The sequence below is a fragment of the Cryptomeria japonica genome, chromosome 3, assembly GCF_030272615.1.
Source record: "Cryptomeria japonica chromosome 3, Sugi_1.0, whole genome shotgun sequence".
Classification (NCBI taxonomy): domain Eukaryota; kingdom Viridiplantae; phylum Streptophyta; class Pinopsida; order Cupressales; family Cupressaceae; genus Cryptomeria; species Cryptomeria japonica.
Genome location: NC_081407.1, coordinates 525,581,191 through 525,605,987, shown reverse-complemented (window position 1 = coordinate 525,605,987; position 24,797 = coordinate 525,581,191). Strand labels below are relative to the sequence as shown.

Sequence of the window (24,797 nt, the reverse complement as noted above, 5' to 3'; positions counted from 1 at the left end):
AAATTCTTGACATAAGGCAACTATGGCTTGAATTCTATCCAAGAGAACGACAACTCTTCCATACACTTGAACCAGTTCTTCCATTAATCCATTCGCTCTATCCAAAACACTTCCAACCTATCCTTTTGTTGCTTGAGTCATTGACCTCATTCCCTTCAAGTCATCAATTGATTCTTTTGGAAGTGTTGTAGGAGGCACAAATCTTCCTTCAACTTTCCTGACAGGATTCATCAAATGTTGTATGTAGTTTCTCAATTGCCTATTTTCTACCTTTAACTGGTTCTTCTTTTCTTCCTCCTTTTTAAATCTTTCCATAATAGTCAGTACGGAACTTTGCAATTCCTCAAATTCTTGTTCCTTAGTTGTTGGCCCAAAATCAAATGTTATAACATCATATTCCTCTGGAATGATATCTTCCTTTGCCTTATCAACCATTGGAACTGTAGTCTAGATTTTGAAAAACCCAAAGCTTTCTTCTATGATCTTGGAATACTTCTTTGCTTTTTTCTTTTCCATAGTCTTACCTATCCGGCTTAGAAATTCTTCCAATTCATCTGCTGAATCACTTTCTATTATAATTTTCTTCTTCATCCACTCCTTCAACCATTCAGGAATTGACTGTTCTTCATCCTCATCTAATTCTTCTTGTTCCTAAACTTCTCGCAATGCTGATATCATCCCCTTGTTGAGATCTTCATTCGGAAATTCCATGTCTGGATTTCCAAGAGCTTCTTCCATTGGAATTGCTTTTTGATCCTTCAGTTGATTGTCAAGAGGAACTCCCATGCCTTGAGAAGAACTTCTTTCTTGACTCTTTTGTTGAATGGATTCCAAGGACTCATTTACACTTCATCTGTCCAACACACTTGGAGTTAATCCAACCTCCCTTTGTAGCTCATTCTTTGTAATAAATGTTACATTGTTTCCGATGAAAAGATCAACATCTTGTACCAAAGAAGCACTAGTTGATGAATGAGCTGTTCCTGACATATCTTTTTAGTCTTGGTTCCTCACTTGGAACCTCTTGCCTTTTTGTCTTTTTGGATTATGAATTCTCAGCTACATTCTTCCCTTTCTCACGATTTCTATCTTGTTGTTCATCTCTATCTTCTTCAGTTCTAATCTCCTGTGATTCCTGAATCATCTCATCATTAGAGGATCATGATTCCAAGTCTCTCATCAGCTCATAGGTTAAATGAACATCTTTCTCTTTCAACTTGTTAACCTATTGACTTATCCATCTCCTTGTATTTGCCATAATTGGTCCCATCAACACATTAAGATTTGTTACTTCTTGATCAGCCCAATTAAGTGTGGGAAGAGGCTAATCCTTTTCTTCTTCATAGTAACGTTGAACGTGATTTCCATCATCCTCAATTTGATCTGGCACGGGAAGTACTTGGGTAACTCTAACCATCTCAACTAATACCGTGGCACACATTCTTTTCCTAATTTCAACATCATCAACTACATTTGCCCAATGATCCTCAAGTTGTACCTTACGCCTATATTTCCTTCCACTAACCATCCTAATTTTATGAAAGGGGTCAAAATTTCCTCTTGATGTATGAGTCGCAAGGTTGTAGAATTGCAATTCCTCTAATTTCTCCGCTACTTGCATTGATGGACATACTTCAATTGACTTTCCAATTATGATTGAGAAGGTTACTCCAACCCTATGCTTCTTTTGGATCTTATCATATGCAAATAATTGCCTTGTAACTTCTAGTAATACCATTGTATCAGTTGGATACCTCGAAAGCCGATACCTCAGAAAAATGAGAATCCTTGCAACCTGATATAAGTGAATTTAGGGAATTGACTATACCACAATCCATAATTCTTCACCAAGTTCATTGCTTCTTGTGACAATCTCTTATGAGTACCTCCTCGCAGTGTTCTAACAATATGCATTGAGAAAGCACTGTTGACCCTCTTGAAATGAGAAACATTATGTAAGTGCAACTAAGGGTAGCAATCATATACTTTAACTTGTCCTTCCTCATTTTGAATTGCCCCCCTACATGTCAATCCTTTGTATAATTGTATCTAATAATTTCTTGCCAACATGTAAATAACATACGAACTCATATAGAATGATCCAAAATGCTCCAAATTCTTCAACTATTCATCTATATTGTCACTTATCAACTTAGCCAAATGGATCATCTTAACTCCAATTGATATCTCTTCAATGTAATAAAACATCCATGTCTCAAAGGTAGATGCTTGAGGGCATCCCATACTTTTGTTTACTAGTGTGACAAGGTCTCCATACTCTTGCTTGAAATCTGACCTAAGAAATTTCTTGGGCATCTTGGTGTGATGAATTCTTGGTTTCTCCATCCAAGTGCTATTGATGATCTCCACACAAGCTTCAGCTCCAACATTGTACAATCTTGTTGCTTTCTCCTTTGTCTTATAAATTGTGGAGTTGTAGGAGGGAATTCCAAATGCTTGTATGATCGCTTCCTCAATGAGATGTGCTAACACCTTGCCATCAAGAGCTACAATCCTCCTTTGCTCGAGATCATAGTGTTTAGCAAACTCTACAGTCAACTCAATGCATTGTATTGTGGGAGGGAAACAAGCAGCTTGCATGATTCCATTTCAAGTCATCCTCCTTGCCATCCTTGAGGGATTGTATCCTTCATACCCATACATTTGCTTTTTGAAGTTCTCCATGTTGATGCATCCTAGGTTGGTGTCACCAATGTTCCTCCATCTCGAGACAATCCTTGACTCGGGGAGTACTCCTTTGAAGTCGTTCTTCATTTGTGCTTGTCTTGAGGTTGCGCCCGACATTTACCTAAACATGAAATACCTTAAGTTACAAAAAATGAAAGGATGCCAAACTACTTTCAAAATGCTCAAGAAAAATGCAAGAAAGAGTGATGATAAAATCATGAAAGTTTGAACAAATTTCTTGCATATGTGGAAGGATTTTCACATAACGTTTATCAATTAAAATCATGAAATCTTCCATCTCCTTATTTGAAAACAGGGAATGTATGTAAGTCTTGATTTGAATTCTGATTTTGTTTCAAATCTGCACTTCACTTTTACTCTTCTCAAATGGGCACCTTTTCCTCTTTCAAAATTCAGATTTCCCTTGAAAATGATGTTGTAAGTCAGAAATCTGATCAAAATGCTGGTAAAATCGCCTCCAAAACAGGATGTTTGTACTTCTCCTTTGCTGGGAAATGAGCCCCTTTAGGTCTGATCTGAAAATCTGCTTTGCAAAGTCTGATTTCTGATGGACAATGGTGTCTTGCTCCTGCTACAACTCGCACTTGACTGCTGGGAAAAATCGCCTCCAATGCCTGCTACAATTCACACTCCAAATCTGATCTACAAATTCGCACTCCAAGTCCTAATGTAATTTGCTTCCATGTGCAAGGTAATTGCTTGAAAATTCGCCTTTGGTCTGCCTTAATTTGCTCTAAATCTGCCTTAATTCTGCCCTCAATTTACTTTATCTCTGCTTAATTCGCACCTAAGTCTGCTTATAATTTGTTAGGAATGCTTTGAATGAATTGATATTGAAATGGAATTCTTTGACCCTCATATATAGATGCCACCTATACTCCTCATGAGGTCAGCCTAGTTGAAATTTAAATTGTTTTTCTTTTAGCCTTATAGGGCTGACTTGATGTCCTTTTTGTCAATCGTGGCATCATCCCTTAGGGAGGCCGACTCAGCATTTCAACTTGCAACATGTTATCAAGCAAACCCTTGGGTGGAATTTAGAGAGGGGAAGGAAATTAATTTAGAGCGGATTTCTCCCTCTATCAAGCAATGAAGGGAGCGGAATTGCACTTAGGAGAGGAAATCCCACCCTCTATCCTCTAAACCCTGGCCGACTTACTATTCCTTGAGCAGATTTTCTTCTATGAGTGGAAATTGTGAGAGGAAATTAGACACCTAAAGGAAATTTCTCACTTGAGAGAGTGGAATTGCACTTACCTAGTCAAATTCCACCCTCTTCCAATCAAGACTTTATTAATTCCTTCACCTCCTTTAGTGGAAATTCACCATGGAAAGGAAATTTTGGTCAGAAATTTCACCTTCTCATGAAATTCCAAGCATGGAATATGAAGTGGGAAATCGATTTGCACAAAGATTTTTATTTCTCCTCTTAACAATTTTCTGTATTTGGAATTGAAATTCTTTCAAGATAAATTATCCTTGACAACATTTTTTCTTTGGAATTTTCACCGCTTTTCCCTATATATTCCCCTCATTTCTCTTTCACAATTAATGATTTTTCCATGATTTTCTTTCTATTCCAAGTTAACATTTTCCTTGTTCACTTTCTTGACAATCCTTAACAACATCGACAACTTTGACAACTTTTCACTTTTTTGACAATTTGACAATTTTGTTGCGCTTTTGCATTTTATGGAATTTGTCATCTTGAATTACATTTCCTTATCATTCTAGACTGGAATTTCAATCAGAAACTACCCTTGGTTTAACACACCTCACTTTGAAAGCTTGAAATCCAAAACATTGCCAGACTCACATAACCCTAAGCAAAACCTAAAACCCTAAGACAAAGCGGCTAGGAAAGCAAAAACAAGGGGGTCTCCATTTGCAATGGGGTGATGTGTGAAATCGTGACAACAATCACCCATTTCCATTCGCAAGATCTTGACTACTCCTAATAGTGTCTTACAAAAATTTAAGTCTATAAAGAACATTCAAAGTTGAATTATGAGGTTGAATTATCGTGGAACCCAGCTATCCTTTTTTATTGAAGAGAGAAGAAGGTTATAAAACAAAGTCATATCCATGTATCTCATCAATTATCAGAATCTACTTGAGGAAGACATGACTTGAGTATATGAGAATTTTTTGTAGAAAAATCAAGTGTTGTTAAGTATTGCAGGCAATGTTTTTCCCAATAGGAAGAGCATGTTATATCCTTAATTATTCTCTTATCATCATTTGCAATGTAGGTTTACAAAACATTGACACCCGACACACAAACCTTTGGATAGTCATCATTTGACTCTAGAATTGTTGATTTCTTAGAAGTCAGCTTTGTTTCAACTATGTGGATAATTGTTGATGTGTGTTTTATGCACATAACATTCAGAATAAAATACCAAAGTACTTTACCCTGTCTTGAACAAAATCACCTCACATGCTAAGGGTAAGATCAACTAAAATGATTCCAACGTTTCTACAGTCAGGTCTTGACGAGTGGGTAACTCAATGGTCGATGTGAATTGTTGTTTTCACTTGGGGACTTACACAATTGTTCGAATTAACTTTGCATATCATGAATATGGAATAGGTGTGCTGATAACTTAGGATTTAGCAATGTAGTTCTAGACTCAATTCTAGCAAGACTTTCTAAATAAATGACAAAAGGGAATAGGGTTCAGGAAATCTATTCTAAGCCTAGGAATGTAGGAAATGATGAACAAATTTAGTGGAATCAAACTAGGCAAGGTCTCACCATCAAGTTGAACAGATTTTGACACGAGCTTAGTGCAATCATCTAAGGTATACTTCATAGATTTTCAAATTACTACCATCAAACATTGAGACCATCCAAGTTGATGCATACCAATGGACGTATAATAATCGAAGTTAAGTTTGCATAAATTTCCAATTGACCACGTAAGGCGCACTTACAATTAGCAAGAGGCTAGTGGTATGGATTAATGGATTCCACACAAATATACTCAACAATTCTGTCATTCAATCTATCAAACATTGAAAGCAAATTCTAATCTAAATTGGAGGAATTGGGAACCTTGAATGCAAGACAACACTTGAAAGACAAAATCACCATCAAGTCGAACAATGATTTATATTCAAAAAGCTACAGCATATACCAACAATTCTACAAAAACTCTCTTACAAATGAGAGGCAATGAGGTATATATAGAGTCTCATACAAAATGGATGGCCAAGATTAAAACTAAATCAAGGGCCAACATCATGCCAACAAAACCCTAGAGTTGCCCTAATTAGGGTTTACATAAAAAATGGAGCCACCAACATATGGCCCAATAGAAAGATACCTAGTCATCAAATAGAGAATCTTCTAGAAGATTTCGTCCTACACCTCTCTCTCTCCTAGCATACTCCAAGAATCTAGCCAGCCAATACAAAATCTAACTCCATGGAAATGTTGGGTAAGATATCCTGCTATAAATCAATCACGTCCAACGCATCCAAGCAAGCATCCAAAGTGTTCTCCCAATCTGGCATGAGCTTCTGCGAATTATGAACATGAATCAACAAAGAGACCAAATCATCTATCCAACTTTTCTTCAAAGAGTCCAACTAATTGAAATACATAAATTTCATTTTGTCTCTCAATTCAGCAAAGTGTAAACCACTGGCTTCATTGACATCAACTCCCAACAACTCTTCAATTGAGGCAAGGATCTTCAACTGAATATCATGAATTGATCCTTCCATCTTTGCACAACCTATTTGTGCGCTCTCATAAGTTGATTTCTTCATGGCTAATGAACAATACCAGCCATGGAAATCGTATCTATCTCCATTGTGCACAATATTCTCCCTGATCAATGTGGACTTAGGAATCTTATTCAAAGCTCTGAGGCGTGGAATAGTCTTCTCCTAAATAGGTCGGAATTCTTCCCAAACTCCCTCCAAATACTGTATTTTGAATGAGCCCTATTGTCCTGTCAAATGCCTGGACAAACTGAGTAAGGAAATTATCTGCCTATCTCTTTGTGTTTTCAATCCATTTTTCCACCTCCAAGAGTGTATCTCTCGCTGCCTCATAATGTGAATGTAGTCCACGATCAATTGCAGTAGGGGAAATAAGGGTAGGATTATCACGCCTTATCCCCACAATGTACTCTCTACTTCTGATATTCTTTGCTTCATACTTCTCTCTATTCTCTATTTCTCCATCCAATTTCGCACTGATTGCCTTAAGGGTATCACCAACCTCCTGGAATTCCTACTCTTTTGTAGTACAGCCAAGGGCAACTGAAGTAATCTGGAAATCCATGGGAGTAGCAATGTCCGCTGTCACACCTCCAATAGGAACAGCCACCTGCGCAATCCGCGTTCCTGTCTCATCTCTAGCTATGTGTGACAAAATCTCATCTCTCTTAGGTTCTTTCTCCTTATTGCTCCTAGCTAAGTAGTCATCAATATCATCAATAGGCTGTGCCTCAACCATCTTCTTACTTTTCTCCATACTCTTCATCAGCCAATCAAGAATAGCGGCCATCTCCATACCATCATCAAGACACATCTCTCGATCAAGCCCTCTCAATGCCGAGATAACATCATCATCATCAGGATTATCTCTGGTCAAATCATATACATTCTTTTCCAAACTAACCTCCAAAAGGACAGTGGGGGATCTCGGTTGATCATCATCCTCATTAGGTGGAGTAGATGTCGCTGTGGCATGTAAATCTTGAATATTCTCTGGTAATATCACTGTGTTTGAACATTGATCAACTCCCTTTTCTGTTCTGGCACTTCAACTTCCTTGATTGATGAGACACTAAGCGGCGGTGAAGGAATGATAGTCTTTTGTTTCTTCTTCTTAACCTCCTCAATCTTCTTCCCTCTAGCCTTGACTTCTCCTGGTGTGTTCTTCCTTCGTTTGGGAGCTTGACTCTCCTCATCCGCATGAATCCTGGAATCACTGATAGTCCTCTAATCATCTTCGGAAGAGGATTCCTCATATTTCATCTTTTCATAAGTGAAGGCAACACCCATATCAACTAATTTGTTCATCTGAATATCCACCCATGCTCGAGAGAACTCAAGACCTCTCTCATCAACACATTCAAATCTGTTTCTTCTAGTTCTGACCAGTTAGGCAATAAAATCGCCCTCTTCATTTCACTCTCATATTGTGGATGTGTATGATCCTTATCATCTAATACTTGATCAGGAATGAGAAAAAGTCCACACATCTTCATGAAATCCACTGACATCCTGGACCACATTCTTCTCTTTACTGCTTGCTCATCCATCAGGTTGGCCCAATAATCTTCTATGTCTACCTTGTGGATGAACTTTTCTCCCCTGATCCTTCCAACTTTCTTATCTGGATCAAATCTTTCTCTTTTCTTATATGTTGCAAATCGATAGAATGCAAGTTCCTCAACTGTTGTGCTAGCTGCTACGACAGATTGGCAAACCTCCAATGCCTTCCCCACTGAAATAGGAAATGACATGCCCATTATGTGCTTCTCCTTCTGGATAGAATCAAACTCCAGAAGTTGTCTCACCACTTCAAACAAAATCACTCTGTTAGAAGCATACCTAGGAAGCTTGTAAGGTTCAGATTGAAATCCATGAATCTTAAGGTATGTGAAAGTGGGAAACTGTATATACCACAATCCATATTTCTCTATTAGCTTTGTTGCCTCCTTGGACAACCTCCTGTGAATTCCACCTTGCAACATTCGCGTGATGTACATAGTGAATACATCATTCACTCTCTTATAATCTTCAATTCGATACATGTTCAACTGTGGATAGCACTCATAACTCCTGAATTGTCCTTGTCCATTCCCGACTTCACCTCTGCGTATCAATCCCTTGTATGTATCAAATCGTGCAAGTAGGTACACCAAATAGGAAGTCATGGCGAATGATCTGGACCGCTCCACATTTCTCAACTGAAAATCCAGATTGTCACTTATGATTTTAGACCAACTAATCAACGTTCCTTTCAGACAATCCTGGATGAAATAGAACATCCATCCATCGTATGTTGCACCCTGCGGCATCCCCATCACTCGGTTAAGAAGGAATACTAAATCATTGTATTCATCTTTGAAGTCTGTGCACATGAGTGTCTTGGGAGCCTTGGAATGATGAGTCCTAGGATCAATCATCCACTCCTTGTTTACTACGGTCTTGCATGCATCCATCTTCTTCTTATATCTGTCTTCATATTCATCCTTAGTTATATCTTTCATGTCTACTCCACGTGGAATTCCAAACACCTCAGCAATCACATCCTTAATAAGGTAGACAATGATGGCACCCTTAGGAGTCTTCATCATTCGGAAGCGAGGATCATAACATCGTGCACACTCCAAGATAAGTTCACTGCACTATATGGATTGCGGAAATCCAACGGCCTAATAAATGTCAGTCTTCATAATGTTCACATAGGCTGGGGAAGGAATCTGACTTCCAATTCCGAACATACGTTGTCGCATCTGGCTCATGTTCAAGAAATGCATGTTCGTGTCTGTAATCTCCTTCCATCTGGATGACATCTTGGATTCTGGATAGAATCCGGTCTCAACTATCTTCTGTTGTTCTCTCCTTTCCTTGAGTCCGGACTTCGACATCGTACCTATACGAAGCTAGAAGTTAGAACCTTGGAAAATATTCCTGACAAAAATTCTGATTTCCTAATTATTTAGATAGGTTTGGGTATGGAAATCAAGAAAATAATCCACATTCTCAATAGACTTGAATAATAGAATGCAAAATGTGACAAGGTTAGGGTATAAAACCCTCATGAAATTCATTAAAATCAATAATTTTCAGACCAAAGTCTGAAGACACCTCCTTATACTTAGAAATTCTATTCAAATTAGAGTGCAAAGGAGTATACCGGATCGGAATTGACTACGGAAAGGTGTGAAAGGTTGTGTTTTCACACAAAATTATGTCTAAAGACACCTTCCAAGGTCAACAATGGCTGCCAGCAAATCTGAAGACAACCTGCAACTTCACAAATTAATCTCTTAAAACATGTTGCAATCACCCAAATGTGCACAAACTTGATGAAAATCGATTTTCCAAGGCAAACATGAGAAATTCTGAGTATGTATGTAGGGCTGGAAATGAAAACTTAGTCTAAAGACAAGTCTGAAAATGGAGTTTTCAGACTTAACAGCACCCTTAGGAATGATGATAAACTCAGAAAATGGCCCCGGAACGAAGCAAAAATGCTTCCCAAATGAAATCGCCTAGGTTGACAAATGGCTGGAAATGATAGTTTTCTGAGGACAGCCGCCTATCAATGGAGTTACAGACCTGCAACAACTCTTAAAAGCTTTGTAAATTGACTGAAAATGCTTCCAATCAGCCTTTGGACAAAATCGCCTAGGCTGGAATTGAGCTGGAAATGAAGATATATGTCTGAAAATGAAGTTCCAGCCAGCAATGAAGGTAAGAAATCTTAGCAATGAAGGTAAATATCAGGTATGAGAACATCAACCAGCAACTTCCAATAATGGCGCCACACACCAAAGAGGAATATCACCAAAAATGGAGGTAAAAACCTCCCAAAACAAAAATCGTCTTCCTCCCAAAAATGGCGCCACCTTCCCAAAAAATTGCCTAAGTCTAAAAATGATGCTTCAACACACTCAAATGGCTGCTAAGAAAAAATCACCTTGGCTGGGAATGAGGAAAAAAATAAATAACAAAACCAACTTTTAGCCCAATGTGTCAACTTGACACTTCACTAAAAATCACCAGCTAGAGGAAAAAAATCGCCTTAGTCTAAAATACACCTGGCAAACATAATAATATAATAATGCCGGCCTCCTCCTTTTAAGCTTGATTTTGCCTTTCACTTTCACCACACAAGCAATGTGGGATAAAACACTTGTACTTATACTTGCCTGGCAAAAGTCGATTTGCTTCTAGAAGGTGAAAATTATTAAATGCTCATTGCAAATCATTTATTAATTGTTTTTTTATTTTTTAAATAATCGTTGCACTTCGTAAAAACAATTAAATTTGGGGCCCATTCATTTAAAAAATTTCAAAATTTGAATCAAAATGGTCACTTGGGGGAAAATCGATTTTAGTTGGGATAAAAAAATCCCAATAAAAATCATTAAAAATTATTAAATACCCCTTCAAGGGAAAATCGCACTATGTAGGGATAAAAATCCCGTCAAAAATCTTCATCAACTTTGCACAATTGGGTCCAAGGGAAAATCGATCCCCATTGGGATAAAAATCCCAACCAAAAATTCATCACTTAGAACAAAAACTCCTCCGGGGGAAAATCGACCCATGTCTGGACAATCATACGGACACAAAAATCATCAAAACATCCCCAATGGAAATTCGCCTGGGGTTTGGAATGAAAATCCAAATAAAAATCCATGAAATCTTGTCACAAAAGGCCTGGTGGAAAATCGATCCATGTCAGGAATCATCACTTTAGTCATCCGCAACTTCATCCACACTCCCAGTGGAAAAACGTAGGTAGTCAAGAAAATTCCCAACACAGTCAAATTTTAGTCATCTGGTGGAAAATCACCCTTAGTATGGATTTTGAATGGTGGAAAAACAGAGCATATCTGGATTCCTGGGGGAATTCATGTCTAGTCTGGATTTTGAGTGGAGAAAATCATGGGTAGTCAGGAATATGAGGGGAAAAGCACCTCTAGTGTGGAATTTTAACCTTTTAACCCTTAAAATATGGATTTTCATCAGGAAAATGATGATTTTTTCACTCAAAATCACTAGGAAACTTCAAAATTCAATGAAAACTCATTTGGACTTAGGCAAATTCACCAAAAATTTGAGCGAAACACAAGAAAACCTATCGGGATAAAGTGCAAAATCAATTTGACTAACTTCCTAGGAGCAAGAAAACAACTCCAAAAGGTCCCGAAACACCTTAGCACTTAAAAATCACCGACGAGGACGTTCAAAAACACGTTAACGCCCAAAAGGTCTACACTTAGACAAAATTAGGATCATTTAAAATCTCAACTTTACGAGCTTGATCCTATAGCTTCAAAAAACCCTAAATGACAATTAGGCATGATCAAAAGTCCAAGACTCGGGCACGGGAACTCAAAATTGCCCACTATGCTGCCAAAACCCTAAACTAACAACACAGAAAGCAAGAAAGAGGGGGTCCCCGATTGAAAGGGGCGATGTGTGAAAAGGTCACAACAATAACCAAACCTAATTTTAGCTAGAAAAAGAGGCTAGAAAGTTCATTAAAGGGCATCAATTGCAGAATTATCTCTTCATTTACATTTTTGCTTTTTGAAGGTTGCAACCTCTAGGCTAAATATTTTGTATTATATATTATCGTTCACATATTGGATTGGATTATTGTTTTTAGCATGGATAGAACTTCGTAGGTGGATGACAACATCAGTCTGAATTTTTTGCTCTATTGAATCAAATTTTTGCTGCTAAAAGGAGAATTTCTTTTACAATAAAAGTATCATTACAAAATGTATTCTCTTTGTTGCTGTGCCAAAAAATATGCTTAAATGGAGTAAAAATTAATTTTGATTATGATCCAATTCATACTAATACAAGATAGAACAATGGAAATTTAACCAGCATCAAATGATGTTAACCATAGGTAACAAAAACACCCAATTCACATAAAATATACCCTAGAGAAACCCAATTTAAGATAACTCTGGCAAGGAAAAGATTGCACCTTGTGTTTCCTTCCATGATTCACCAAATACAATGAAAATTACAAATGAAAGGATCTCGAATGAACAATAAACCATTGTATCTCATTAACAGTATCACACTCACTGCTGTGTTGCTTGCTCTGGGACAACTTATGATGGCATTTAGCATTGTCTGTAACTACAAAAAGGAATCCTTAGGCAGGGGCATCAAGAGCCTTGAGCGATTGACATCACCAAAAATATTTGTTTTGCTTCTAACTTTCACTTCAATGTATCTAACCTTTGTGTCCTTGGTGTGGATGAGTTCTCCACATTGAAATATGAATTCAAAAGTTTCCCCTCTCAAAATGGAGCATATATAGTGGAAAAAGCATCTTCTAGGCACTTTGGAAGTTGAAGAGTAACAATTTCTCATAGAGGTACATTGTGTGGTGGACCTCTTGCATGTCATAATTATTTTATGCATGTTGAACTTCATTTACCCAAAAATAAGGTGTTCATAAAAGGAATTACTTTGCAAAGAGCATCTTGCATGTTGGGATTGACTAGGTGGGAGTTACACTTTACCTCTTGAATTGGAATCAGTTTTTTGTAAGAGGGCACCACATTTCAAAGGAGTTGCAATTGACCTATGGACATGATTCCTTGACCACATTGAAGAATTGACACCACATGAGGAGAGAGAGGCCTTTAGGAGTTACACTTTACCAATATAGTCTACAATCTTTCAAATTTAGGTGCCATGTTTGAGAAATAACTATAAAGAGATGAAAGGGGAGCCAATCGGGGTTGGCTTCCATATCATTTTATTGCAGGCTTTTGGTGGAAGTAGACATTGAAGATGTCATATGCGGATTAGGGGTCTAAACGAAAACTTTGGAGTCACCGTTCAGAGATAGTCTTAGCATAGGAATTCTCGATTTCATCTCCACTAATATTTTTGTTTCAGACTTGTTATTGCTTAACTTTGCAAGTTATAAATCAGTTTGACATTAGTTTAGTATCTAGAGATGCTGTCCAAGTTATCCCATGAAGTTCAATGTACTGAAAGGGAGCAGTTTCCTTGATGTTTAGGTGTTAAGCAAGGCTGAGAGAAAATGATTTATGATGTATTTGTTTTTTAAATAAGTAATTTGTTGGGTTATGAGGATAGCCTTTGGCTGTTATAAAACACCATATGAGATTATTTAATAATCCCCCACTATCAGATTTAAATTTCAGTTTGTCCGAATCATGTTTGTGGAGCTAGTTTTCACAATTTTCAATCAATAAATTGGACACTTGATGTTTTCAATTTCAATTCTGGTTTGTGATTTAGAACCTTCATATGTTCACATGAAGGTTAAAAGGAAATTATATATATATTATTTCCACTTAACCCTCATGAAAGAAAAATATGCAAATCAACTATTCATAATCCACAATGTAAAAGAAGAACAAGCATACCACGAGATGACACTGAATGTACCCAAGGAAAACCCTCTTGAGAGAAAATCCAACCTCCAAAAGCACCCACATGCTCGATACGTTATCTCAAGAAACAAGATTACAAAACACATGCAAAGTCTCCATGCAAGGCCTTTAAAGGATCAAGCACCCTAGTTGCATTCCACCATGTGAACAAGCAAATGAGGGCCATGTAGCCACACATCCCAATCCATGCGTCCACATATGCAACCTACATGAGATACTCAATCCGACCTTAGCCAACAAGCCAAAGGTTACACAAGCCAACCTCAACAAAAATCATGTACTTATTGTTATAGAAAGAAGATTGTACAAAACCACTAAGCAGTATTAGTGGTAAACCATGTACTTCTAAACCATGGCCCCTGCATCAACTTTTTGGTACTATATTTTCCCAGTATTAAATATTTTCCCAATATGACATCCATATTAAATATTTAATCAATGTTACATACAATATAAAGTGTCCCCAAGAATGCCTAACCCATTGTGATGTCCATATCTCTAAGATGCACCATAATTAAATATTTATTTTACATTTTTAGCATTATTACCATGCGAGATGTGTAACAAACCTTTTCCAACAAAGGCCTTTTGTGAAGCATTGCTGAAAGGAAAAGGTGAACTTTCAGTTGGTTCCCTAAGCCTGACTACATTGAACACCAAAACCATTTAAAGAAAAAAATGTCACCAACCCATTGTGATGCCCACATCTCTAAGATGCACCATAATTAAAAATTTATTTTACATTTTTAGCATTATTATTATGCAAGGTGTGTAACAAACCTTTCCCAACAAAGGTTTTTTGTGAAGCCTTGCTGCAAGGAAAAGGTGAACTTTCAGTTGGTTCCCTAAGCTTGACTACATTTAACACCAGAACCATTTATGGAAAAAATGTTATCAACCAATATTGATAACAGCTTCAAGTTGAAGTGAAATACCCATCCAAGTACATGATTAATGCAATATCCCTGCTGGAAATGCCTTCCACATGACATATTACTACAGTAATGCATTTGTCAGCTAATCCAACTTGCATAACATTTTTAAAAGTTGAAGCACCTTACTGGTGGTCTATTGATAATCCTGATGCATATGGTGACTGATAAGTTGTCGGCAAGGTTGTAGGTGCAGGATTGAATTTGTTATGTAGGTCTTCTCTGTCTTCATTCATGTCTTGTCTTGTATCATTGCAACCTTGAGTTGATAGTTCCGTACATTAGGTTTGAGGTTGATTCCCAAAGGCTCCAAAACATTCTACTATCTAGAATATAGCTTATATGAAAGGTAATGGCCTAGTGTCCAAACAATTCTGTACATAGATTGACCTCTAAAATTCAAAGGAGGATTGTAGCCTGATGCAGGGAAGTGATTTCAAATAATTACAAAATGTGTAGATTGTAAAGGAACATTAGTAATTGTGAAACAAACAGTAGAACAGAAGTTTTTCAGCATCCGTCTAAAAGAGAGCGCCTGGAGGAAAATGAGTTTATGCTGCTCTTTGACCATATAAACAGTTCACTTTAGAAAATGGAAGGAAAGAAAAATTGTTACCAAACTTATAATCTCAACACAAATTTGCATATGAATCAATTAAGTTGCCTATGCACGTGATTTAGTAATTTACCTAACAAAGGACGACTCATATATATTTCATGCTTTGTGATTAATTTAACAAAAAGATTGCATTTTCTAGTACAAACTTAGTCACAAGTACTTGATGAAGGAAGAACCACGTAGGAATTTGCCAAACTCGGATTCATGAGAATATGAATCAAATCCTTAAGAACAAGGCAAAGTACTAAATGTCTAGTTAAGTAGAAGAATATACCAATTAGATAGGCCTAACGCCAAAAAAAAACTTCTAACAGTTCAATATCCTTCAACATCTATGCTTTCTGAGGCAGAACATATTGAAAAATGGGGGCTTGCCGTGAAACTAAATAATTACTTCCTGCTACTGAGTGACACAAATGGGCATGTGATCCTAAACTATGAGCCATATGAGTTTCACAATTATAATCAATTAGTCAGTTTCAGCAAGACTTCAATTTCTCCCGTTCGATATGCTCAAATGTTTCCCATTGTTGTGGTTTAAAATGCATTAAGACTTTCTACTTTTTTCATTGATACGAAAGGGAAGCCTAACAAGAAACAGAATGATAAAAGGATATGATTCCTGTTAGCCATTATTAAAAGGAGTGTAGGCACATAATTAGATTCACCCATAAAAGCATTATGAAATAGAAGACTTCTAGTGTCAATCTAGAAAGGGAACAAACATCAGAAGTATTTTATAATCAAAATGTTCTGATATATTCAATATTATAAAATAATTATGAACTTCTCAAGTTTCAACTAATGATATTAATATTTCAACATTTACTTCTTCTTCAGATTATATAACTTGGTATCTTCCTTAAAACCAGTGTTCCACGGAAACGCGTTCCCCCCCCCACAGGCCCAAGTCCCCCCGTCCCTGAAACCCATCCCTGTAACTTTTTCCCTTTGTCCCCCCGACCCGGAAGCCCGTCCCCCCGCCTCCCCGTCCCCAACAGCCGTGGAACACTGCTTAAAACTGAATACCGAGCTATTGTATATTGTTCTACAGAATATTTTGGGTTCCTGCGGCTTACACTCTTTAAGTTTATCTAGTAAACATAATACAAGCCTTTAATAAAATTGTAAAACATGAATTCTGGTAGTTGAGTCCCAAACTGAAAACTCTGTTGTACAACGCCCCAAACTAAAAACTCTATTGTACAACATATGTTGACCATGCTCTTCAATTGAATATAGAATATCATCAATATGATATAATATTGATAGTGTTGCAATATTCTGAAATCATTGTTGTCACTTGTGACTTGTACCTAGAAATACTAGTTATGGGTGTGGATGCAGAAAAATATATATCTGAGATCTTATGGAACAAGATCTAGATTTATTTCAATATCCTCAATAGAGTACCTGCAAAATGCACATAATGCAAACCAAAATCTAAACTAAAACACACATGCATGCTATAAAAACTACTCCATTGCACTTCTATCAGTCAAGATCTTGTGTTCCAAAAATGATGCTCTCAGAAGCACACACATAAGAAGCTATGGTGAATGAAGATTTGAAATATGATGGATGCAAAACAAGAATGCTAAAATGCAAAAAATACGCTCCAATGCTAGATTGCTTATTAGGATTCATAAAAATGAAAGAATCCTCTTAAATAAAGAAGACCTTAGAAAATGGAGGGATAGGATTAAGAGGTGAAAAGATAAATGGTTAGCTAGGATTAAAGGGTAGGTATAAAAAATGATAAAATAATAAGAGGGTAGTTAGGAAAAATAATAAAATAATGAAAGGGTGGGTAGAGGAAAATTAAGAGATAAATGACATGTATCATAGAGTGAAAAAGCTAATGAATTAATTAAATAAATAAATAATTATTTAATTAATGGAGGAAGTGAGACCAATTATATAAATAAAATATTTATTTAATTTAGGGAAAGGATAATTTAAATAAATAAAAATATTTATTTAAATAGAGAAAGGCTAGAAAAAGGATAAATGAATTAATTAAACAAATAAATATTTATTTAATTAGGCTGGACAATTTTAGGTATCTACAATGGGCACATATAGTAATCTTCCAAATACTAATAGCATGAGTCCAAGCTGATTGGTTTACCGAACTGTGAAAGCTTCGAATCACACAAATAGTCATCACTCAGTAGTGTTTTAGATAATGTAAAATACTAATATGTCCAGGAATATATCATTCTAGAAATAAATAGATTCTAAAACCTCAAGCCTTATGAAAGCTTCAAATCACACAAACAGCCATAACTCAGTACTGTTCTAGATGATGTAAAATGCTAAAATGTCTAGGACTGCATCTCAAGACTCCAGTGAAACAGAATATAGTTCTTCCCAACGAATGACCAAGAAATAATAAATAAACTCTCAACTTTTGATACAAATCTCAGAATCAAAACACACACTCCAAATAAATATCTTAGTTCCCACTGGAATATTAATGCACAGTGATGGTAATTTTTCAATGTGAGCATAAAAGACCAGAACATGATCCCTTAACCTTGCCAAGTCAACTGTACTGATTGAGGTCAGTCCATGGCAGTTTATTTTTACATCCTTCCAAAAAGACTGTGAGCAACAAATGTACTCTCTGAGTATTATTGATGAGGGGAATGACATACGATACAGTCCTCAAAACAACTATTGTTCTTGTAATAATATACAACCTCGTAGAAGATGGCTCATATAAAGCTAACAAAGCACAAATTGTTAATTTTGGGCCTCAAGACCCTATTTGTAAACCCATACATCTTGCTTTAAAGCATGTCTTCTTATAAAAGGTGTTTGTGTAAAACTGAATTTGCATAAATAAACAAGTTGAGCCTCTTTTTACCTTTAAGTTCACTTCTAAAACCATGGATACCATACTAAACATCCTTACAACTCAAACAAAGAGGTCAAAAACAGATACCAGAATTCTCAAAAAGCAAATTTTCCATTATTAATCCATTTCAGCATTTCCATAAACGATATGTGCTTTATGTACGCTTTAAGATTAATTCGGGGACAAACTGTTAGTTAGTTCTTGTGCCTTCTTTGAATAATCACTTGTGCAATCAGAACAGTCTAGGACAAACTGCAGCATTTTTGTCAGAGCTTTTGATCTTACCCGCCGTCCAGCAGCAAAGGAACTTGAAGTAGTCAAACCAGGAGACAGACGTGTTGAATGAACTCGAGAATACTGTGAAGAAACTGATGGAATAGGAACTTCGGTGTCTGCCACAATTATGAAAAGCATTGAAAGTGCCACATTGTTCAGGATCTTGAGGATGCATACCAATTCAAGTTTTAAATGAAGCCAATTAAAATAAATATGGACCATCTTCTCAATGAACTTTAAGAGTTCAATACCTACTTGAATCTCAAAACTAGAATGCACAGAAGAACAATAAATCTTACTTAGAAAAGCTCCTGCAATTCTAGAATGCACAAAGTTTGATGAAGATACCTAAGAAGAAGAATGATCCAGGTCCCATAGCTGAAGGCATCAATGCAGATTCATCTCTGTAGGTATAAGAAACAGTTCATGTACATCATTTTGACTCTGCAAAATCATGTTAACCTCTCAAAGAAATACTATATTACATATTTCATGCTCATATGTCAAAAGATTGCTAGTAAATTTTACCTTAAGGAAGCATTTGAATTAGCCTTTGTTGCACCCTGAATTTCTATTAACAAAATTCAACAAAACATTATTTAAACAATATCTTGCAAGGCATAGCTAGTATTGCAGATATAAATATCTTTCAGTACACATCAAAAGCAACTCTTAGGAAATGAAGAAAAAGAGATCAAACCAAGTAAAAATACCCGGATATACTCCTGAAGGTGTTGTCTGCTCATCATATTGGTCAGTCTCCATCAGTTTTTCTGCACTGACCTCAGACTCTTCAATTACTGAGCCTATTGTTACAGAGTATATGAGAATAAAAGATGGGATTAGATAGACTTGAAAATACAGCAGACTTAAAAACATGTTTATAAATGCAAAGAGAACAAAGATCAGGCAAGCTACTTTGTTGATTGAGGACATGGTTTGTCTTTATGATTCTAGACAGTTTGGATTCATTATCACCATTGGCTGTTCTGGAATCATTAAATCACACCTACAGTCATAATATAAAGTAGAAACAAATTTCAAACTTACGTGGAAGAATATAATGCTTGTGGTATCTTGGACTCCTCTCCACCAAACACTGCTGCATGAGACCCTCCCTATCAATATATTCTTGGCATTTAAGGAGCCTCTGCAATTTCCACATCCTATATCATTCTATGAAGGGATACAACTGCAAGTTTTAGCTTAATTTCAAGTTTCAGAATTATTGATTCCTGTTTAAAATGCAAATCTAAGCTTACAGTTAAAAGGTTTTTACTCGTTATAAAAGAGGGCAGAAATGGCAAACATAAATTACATATACTGAAAGCCAATTATAAAGTAGATCATTGACTAGCCCAATTCAACTTTGGATGGTAAGATATCAAACTTGTTAAAATATTCACAATTTTGGGTTTAACTTGGCTGATTTGACTTATTCATAGAGCATAGTGATACAATATTGCTAATGTTGCACCTTAAGTAGTAAATCAGAACACATTTATGTTGTGTTATTGTACCCAAACCCACTGATGAGCAAAGGGCCTCATTAATTTTCTTCTAAAATTAACTTATATTCTTCCAATTGCTGGAAGCGCTGCAAGTATTCAAGCTATTTTCCTTACAGTGCTAAATATGATTACTATATTGGCACTCATAAAACTCAGATCATATTAGAAGTTATTCATACCAGCATGAATGCAGCCAAAAGAAGCCAGATAATAAAGAGAAAAAACCATACAGCCCAAGAAGTCACTCAAAGTTCTTCACTATCCATCTATATCCCAGCTTTAAATATGAATTGACAACTGATAAGTTAGGCCTAAATAGTATTTTCTGGACAAGAAATTAGGCCCCTTAATGCATAAAATTGTACATGATGACATGAAATCTCCCCCGAATGCTTGAGAATTATTTGCTCAGCATATCAGTGCAATAATTACAGAATTACAGCACCTTGTTACTGCAAAAGAATTGGACATCTATAAGCCAAAGGCTTGGTTGGGTAACATCTAGACCACTTTGCTCTCATGAAGATTGTTTCAAAAATCTAGAGGCAAATTTCACATTGTTTACAGCAAGTTTAAGTTCAGGTAAGAGAAGATGGTAGTCAGCTTTTTAAGACTTTCTTGGCATGCAATGCTGCCAGGAAGAAGGTTGGCCAGCGCAGTTTTCCATAGTTGTTGCATCCTAGTTTTATTTTTATTTTTCTTTGCTGTTTGATATTCCTCTACCACTATAGTTTGGACTGTAATGCATATTATGCATAACTAAATTCCAACTAGCCAGTGGATTAAGGACATGGTTAACAATGATTGAGAACAACTATTATGCCATTAGCCAGTGAATTCACAGCTAATAGATGGTGAGAATGTGTTTAAATTTGCATGATGCATTACAGGTTGCTCATGCCAGTTACAATGTCAGTATCCTTATCTCGCGGATAGGACCTACCAGATACATTGGAACCCAACCCCATCCAACCTGACCTTTCCTGTTTCTTTGAGGATATAGACTTCAAGTAGTTATGTCTGCATGTGTATGTATACACGCACACTTATCTACTTGAATGTTATATCCTGAGGCGCATCCACTACAAGCTTAGCCTCAAGGGGTGGCCCCTTGAATCCATTTTTCTGGTTAGAAAAGATAACGCTTTCTTTACATTTCATTGGCCTGGAAAGATATCCATTTTTGTACATTCACGGTGAATTTGTTTTTGAGAAGTCGTACAGCACCTGGCCAACTGAGAAGATAATAAATTCAGATATATATGGGAGGAAAAATCCAGTATTGCTGGGTATAGAAAAATTTATCGCTGATCTTATCAGGAGGCATTAGGAATAGAAGTAAAGTTATTGTGTCGCCAATGTGAAAAGTCCTGACTTCCCGCAAGAGCATCAAAGCCTCAGAACCTTAAGTCATTGAAAGATAAATTATGATGGGGTATTTTTCTACTAGAGGACCTCCCTTCAACGGAACGTTTGTAACGATCATCTTTCCTAGTGGCCCCATGGAGGGGAAATACTGGATTTATCTCAACCAGTGTTGCCAAGAAAATTTATGAGATACTAAGCAGAAAGTTGGTCAAATGCACTTCCGAAAAAAAATCCTTCAATTCTGAGCCCTCTCCGAGAAAAATCAGGGACCATTTGCAGAAAATTGATAAGATGAAAAACACTAAAGAAATGCCAGTCACATCCATACGGCAATAAATCTCTAAAGCACCTATAGGAAAGTTCTAGCCCTCTTCTGGCATGCTTGCGTATAGTTTCCTGCTGCAAAAACAACTGGTACGGTGTTCTTGATTAGGAGTCAAATTTTCCTTGTAAGCCACACAAGGCCGAAGCATGAAGCCCTTCTCAAGCGGAAACCCCTCACCAACCTTGTCTTTCTTGGTGGTCTGGCTACAAAGACAACTCTGCAAAGGACTTGACTACCCATCCACCCCAATTTCTGCGTAAAAATAAATTTACACAGAACACTGCAGAGTAATTTATCCATTTACATAGATAAATCGCTAGAGTGGAATAATATTTTTATATTGTTTTCTTAGCACAATTCATTTCATACAATAGGTCAAACTACCGCATTTTTCACAACCAATTAATTGTATAGTAATAAATGCATTGATATAGAACATTGTCAGTATTATTAATTTTATATTTTTTTAGCTCGTTTACGTTGCACTACGTATAAGAGACGAGGCATTCCCATTTTCCTAGCCAATTTGTACAAATACTGTTGACTGGGAGCAAAATATAAATATCAACTCCAACTTAAACGGTGAGAATTTATGTCAATATGTCTTAGGAGCTTAGTCATATATATAGGCTACCATCCTAGGCAAGTGACAGTCTGTATTTATTTTACTAAAGTTTGCCTGTGACGTGCAAAATGCAATAGAAAATATGAATAGCAGTGCAACAAAATAAAATAACAAGCCCTAAATTACACAAAGCAAGAACAATTGAGAATAAAAATATTTGTGTTAAGATATACAAGGTACAGGTAGACACAATATAGTTAAAAATATGCACTATAAACATGCCTGATTGAGGCAGGTAATCCGAAGCTGTGTAGAAGAAATGTCATTAATTTGCTTGCTAAGAAGGTCGTTTAGCTTGTAGGAGACAGAACCCAAATGGTCTACAGTGTTTATCAGAGCCTTCACTACATAGTCTTTCAAACTTTCCACTACCCTGCAAAGAGGCAAGAAAAACATATATCAACACAATGCATGCAACTCTATACAAATAGAAAACACAATAAACGACTAACGAGGAATACATTGGTTTATGGTGATTGTTGACATAGGATAGTTCACAATATTCTGCTGCAGAGTAGAGCTGTGGCCTTAAGTTCTTCAGCTCCTGCTCATACCAATGCAATACATTTGTAAACAATACTATGTACAAACAACAATAAGGAAAAAAAACAGAGTGAATTGATCATTCATAAATATTCTGCTTTTGCAGTGTATCTAATTATGTGGCAATTTATGGGGATTCAATTGTATAGTTTTAAGTCAGTCTTCATCCACCCATAGTTGATCTGTGATGAATCAAAAGAACCCAATTTTATCATCAGTGAGATGCAACAACTGTTAACTGTGAATTGAATCATTCATGGTAATGAAAATGTAGATTCTTACTACTCATGAAAGATTGATGAAGGTGGATGAAGATTGATTCAAACTACATAGTTAAACCAAACAAATCATCACATGAAGGAGAGAATTGAAAACAAAATATATTTGTAAGGAATATAGTGGACCAAAGACGAGAAAAAAATATAAATCTGAAAATAAAAAACAGATAAGCACCTGCAGATTGTGAAGGAAATGGCTGCTCTGCTGCATCGAGGCTTCCTCGTAAGTGAGACAGGCCACCTCCTCTTCTTCGTCCTGGGATGGAGGAGGTTGTTCATCTGGCATTGCAATCGACATTGGCATTGTCCCTCCGCTGGTGGGGTGTATAAGAAAGGCGCATATTGAATGCATTCATGGGAGACTGGTTTTGCTTTCACAAGGTACTTGCTGTTTCACTTTTGTTCTGGCGGGATTCAAGTGAATGATTTCATTGCCCGCAGTGTGATGAAAAGTGGGACCTACACTCTACACATGTCAAACGCTTGCCCCCCACTAGCACAACTTTTCAGCACGCTAATTTCACATTTCACCTTCTTCTCACCCTGCACTTTATTAGGAAGGTTGTACTGAACATAAATGCTTTCATGACAATTTCCACTCAAATAAAAAATTAACAGAAATCATGATGTAGGATTTTGGGTGTTGAAGTGAATAATGATTAGCAACTTATAAATAATTAAAAATTTAGTGAAGAAAAGATTGTAACAACAGCTGTTATTTTGGATCGATTTTTGGATGATAATTTTGTTTTCTTAACTATAAAGTTTAATAACATGTCTACAAATTTTATATATATGTTTAGGAAAGTCAATTTTGTTATTGTACAAGTGACAAGTGAATTTAATGTATGGATTTCACTTGTAAAAATGGTTCGGTAGAGTCATATTCATTGAGAAAGGTTTGTCTCAAACTAATATACCTATGTTTGAGAAAATGTTGTCAAGAGATATCAATCGAGAACTTGCTAGATAAGGATTAGTGTTCCTTTGGTTAAGCCCCTAACCAAGCAAATTTAGTGGCAATGAACAAAGGTTGAGGACAAGCAATCATGCAATAAGTCACTATAATGTTGATGTCACGAGATTATACTTTTGATGCCTATAAATATATGCATATGCTAGACTTTCTCCATTCCAGATAAATCATAGATTATTCAAATGAATCAAGGTTTTTCCTTAATAAACCACCCTGACAACATTTCAAAATAAATTGTGTGATTCATGCTAACTAGAAAGAGGGGAACATGGACCCAATTTAAGAGAATTCAAATTTAGAGGTTTGAAAATCCACATGTGCAAAAAGTGACTTAGGCCAATTTTGTACTTGTGAGTTCAAACTAGAGTGGCAAATGGTGGATTTAGCGTGTGAGGAGATGTGTGGAGATGGAATGAAGCTAAGATAAGATTATTTTTTCAACTTCCATGCAAAAATATGTCAATTTGTACACTATTCAATGTATACACAATAACCTACTTGTCATGGGTGTCCAAAATATGAGGTAGAATTACATGCGTGTTTGATTTTCACTATTACATTTTGCCCTCACTTTGACTTGCATGAGAATCACTATGAGTATGCATGTCAAAATAAA

At 36.4% G+C, this 24,797-nt stretch overlaps 1 protein-coding gene across 3 annotated transcripts in view; it reads right to left on the bottom strand.

The window, feature by feature from the left end:
* Positions 1-23,704, bottom strand: part of LOC131075071 (protein ABIL1) — an 83,778-nt gene extending 60,074 nt beyond the window's left edge. Inside the window, exons 1-8 of one of the 3 annotated variants that reach the window (XM_058011867.2) lie at positions 23,381-23,700; positions 22,846-22,928; positions 22,607-22,757; positions 19,606-19,705; positions 19,269-19,361; positions 19,084-19,126; positions 18,904-18,959; positions 18,565-18,671 (exon numbers count right to left, since the gene is read on the bottom strand). In XM_058011867.2, coding sequence (XP_057867850.1) covers positions 18,565-18,671; positions 18,904-18,959; positions 19,084-19,126; positions 19,269-19,361; positions 19,606-19,705; positions 22,607-22,757; positions 22,846-22,928; positions 23,381-23,557 — 810 coding nt within the window. In that variant the 5' untranslated portion in view covers positions 23,558-23,700. Of the gene's footprint in view, positions 1-18,564; positions 18,672-18,903; positions 18,960-19,083; positions 19,127-19,268; positions 19,362-19,605; positions 19,706-22,606; positions 22,758-22,845; positions 22,929-23,380 lie in introns of all 3 variants that reach the window. The other 2 variants (XM_058011866.2, XM_058011868.2) reach the window with 2 other exon arrangements.
* Between the last annotated feature and the right edge of the window lie 1,093 nt (positions 23,705-24,797).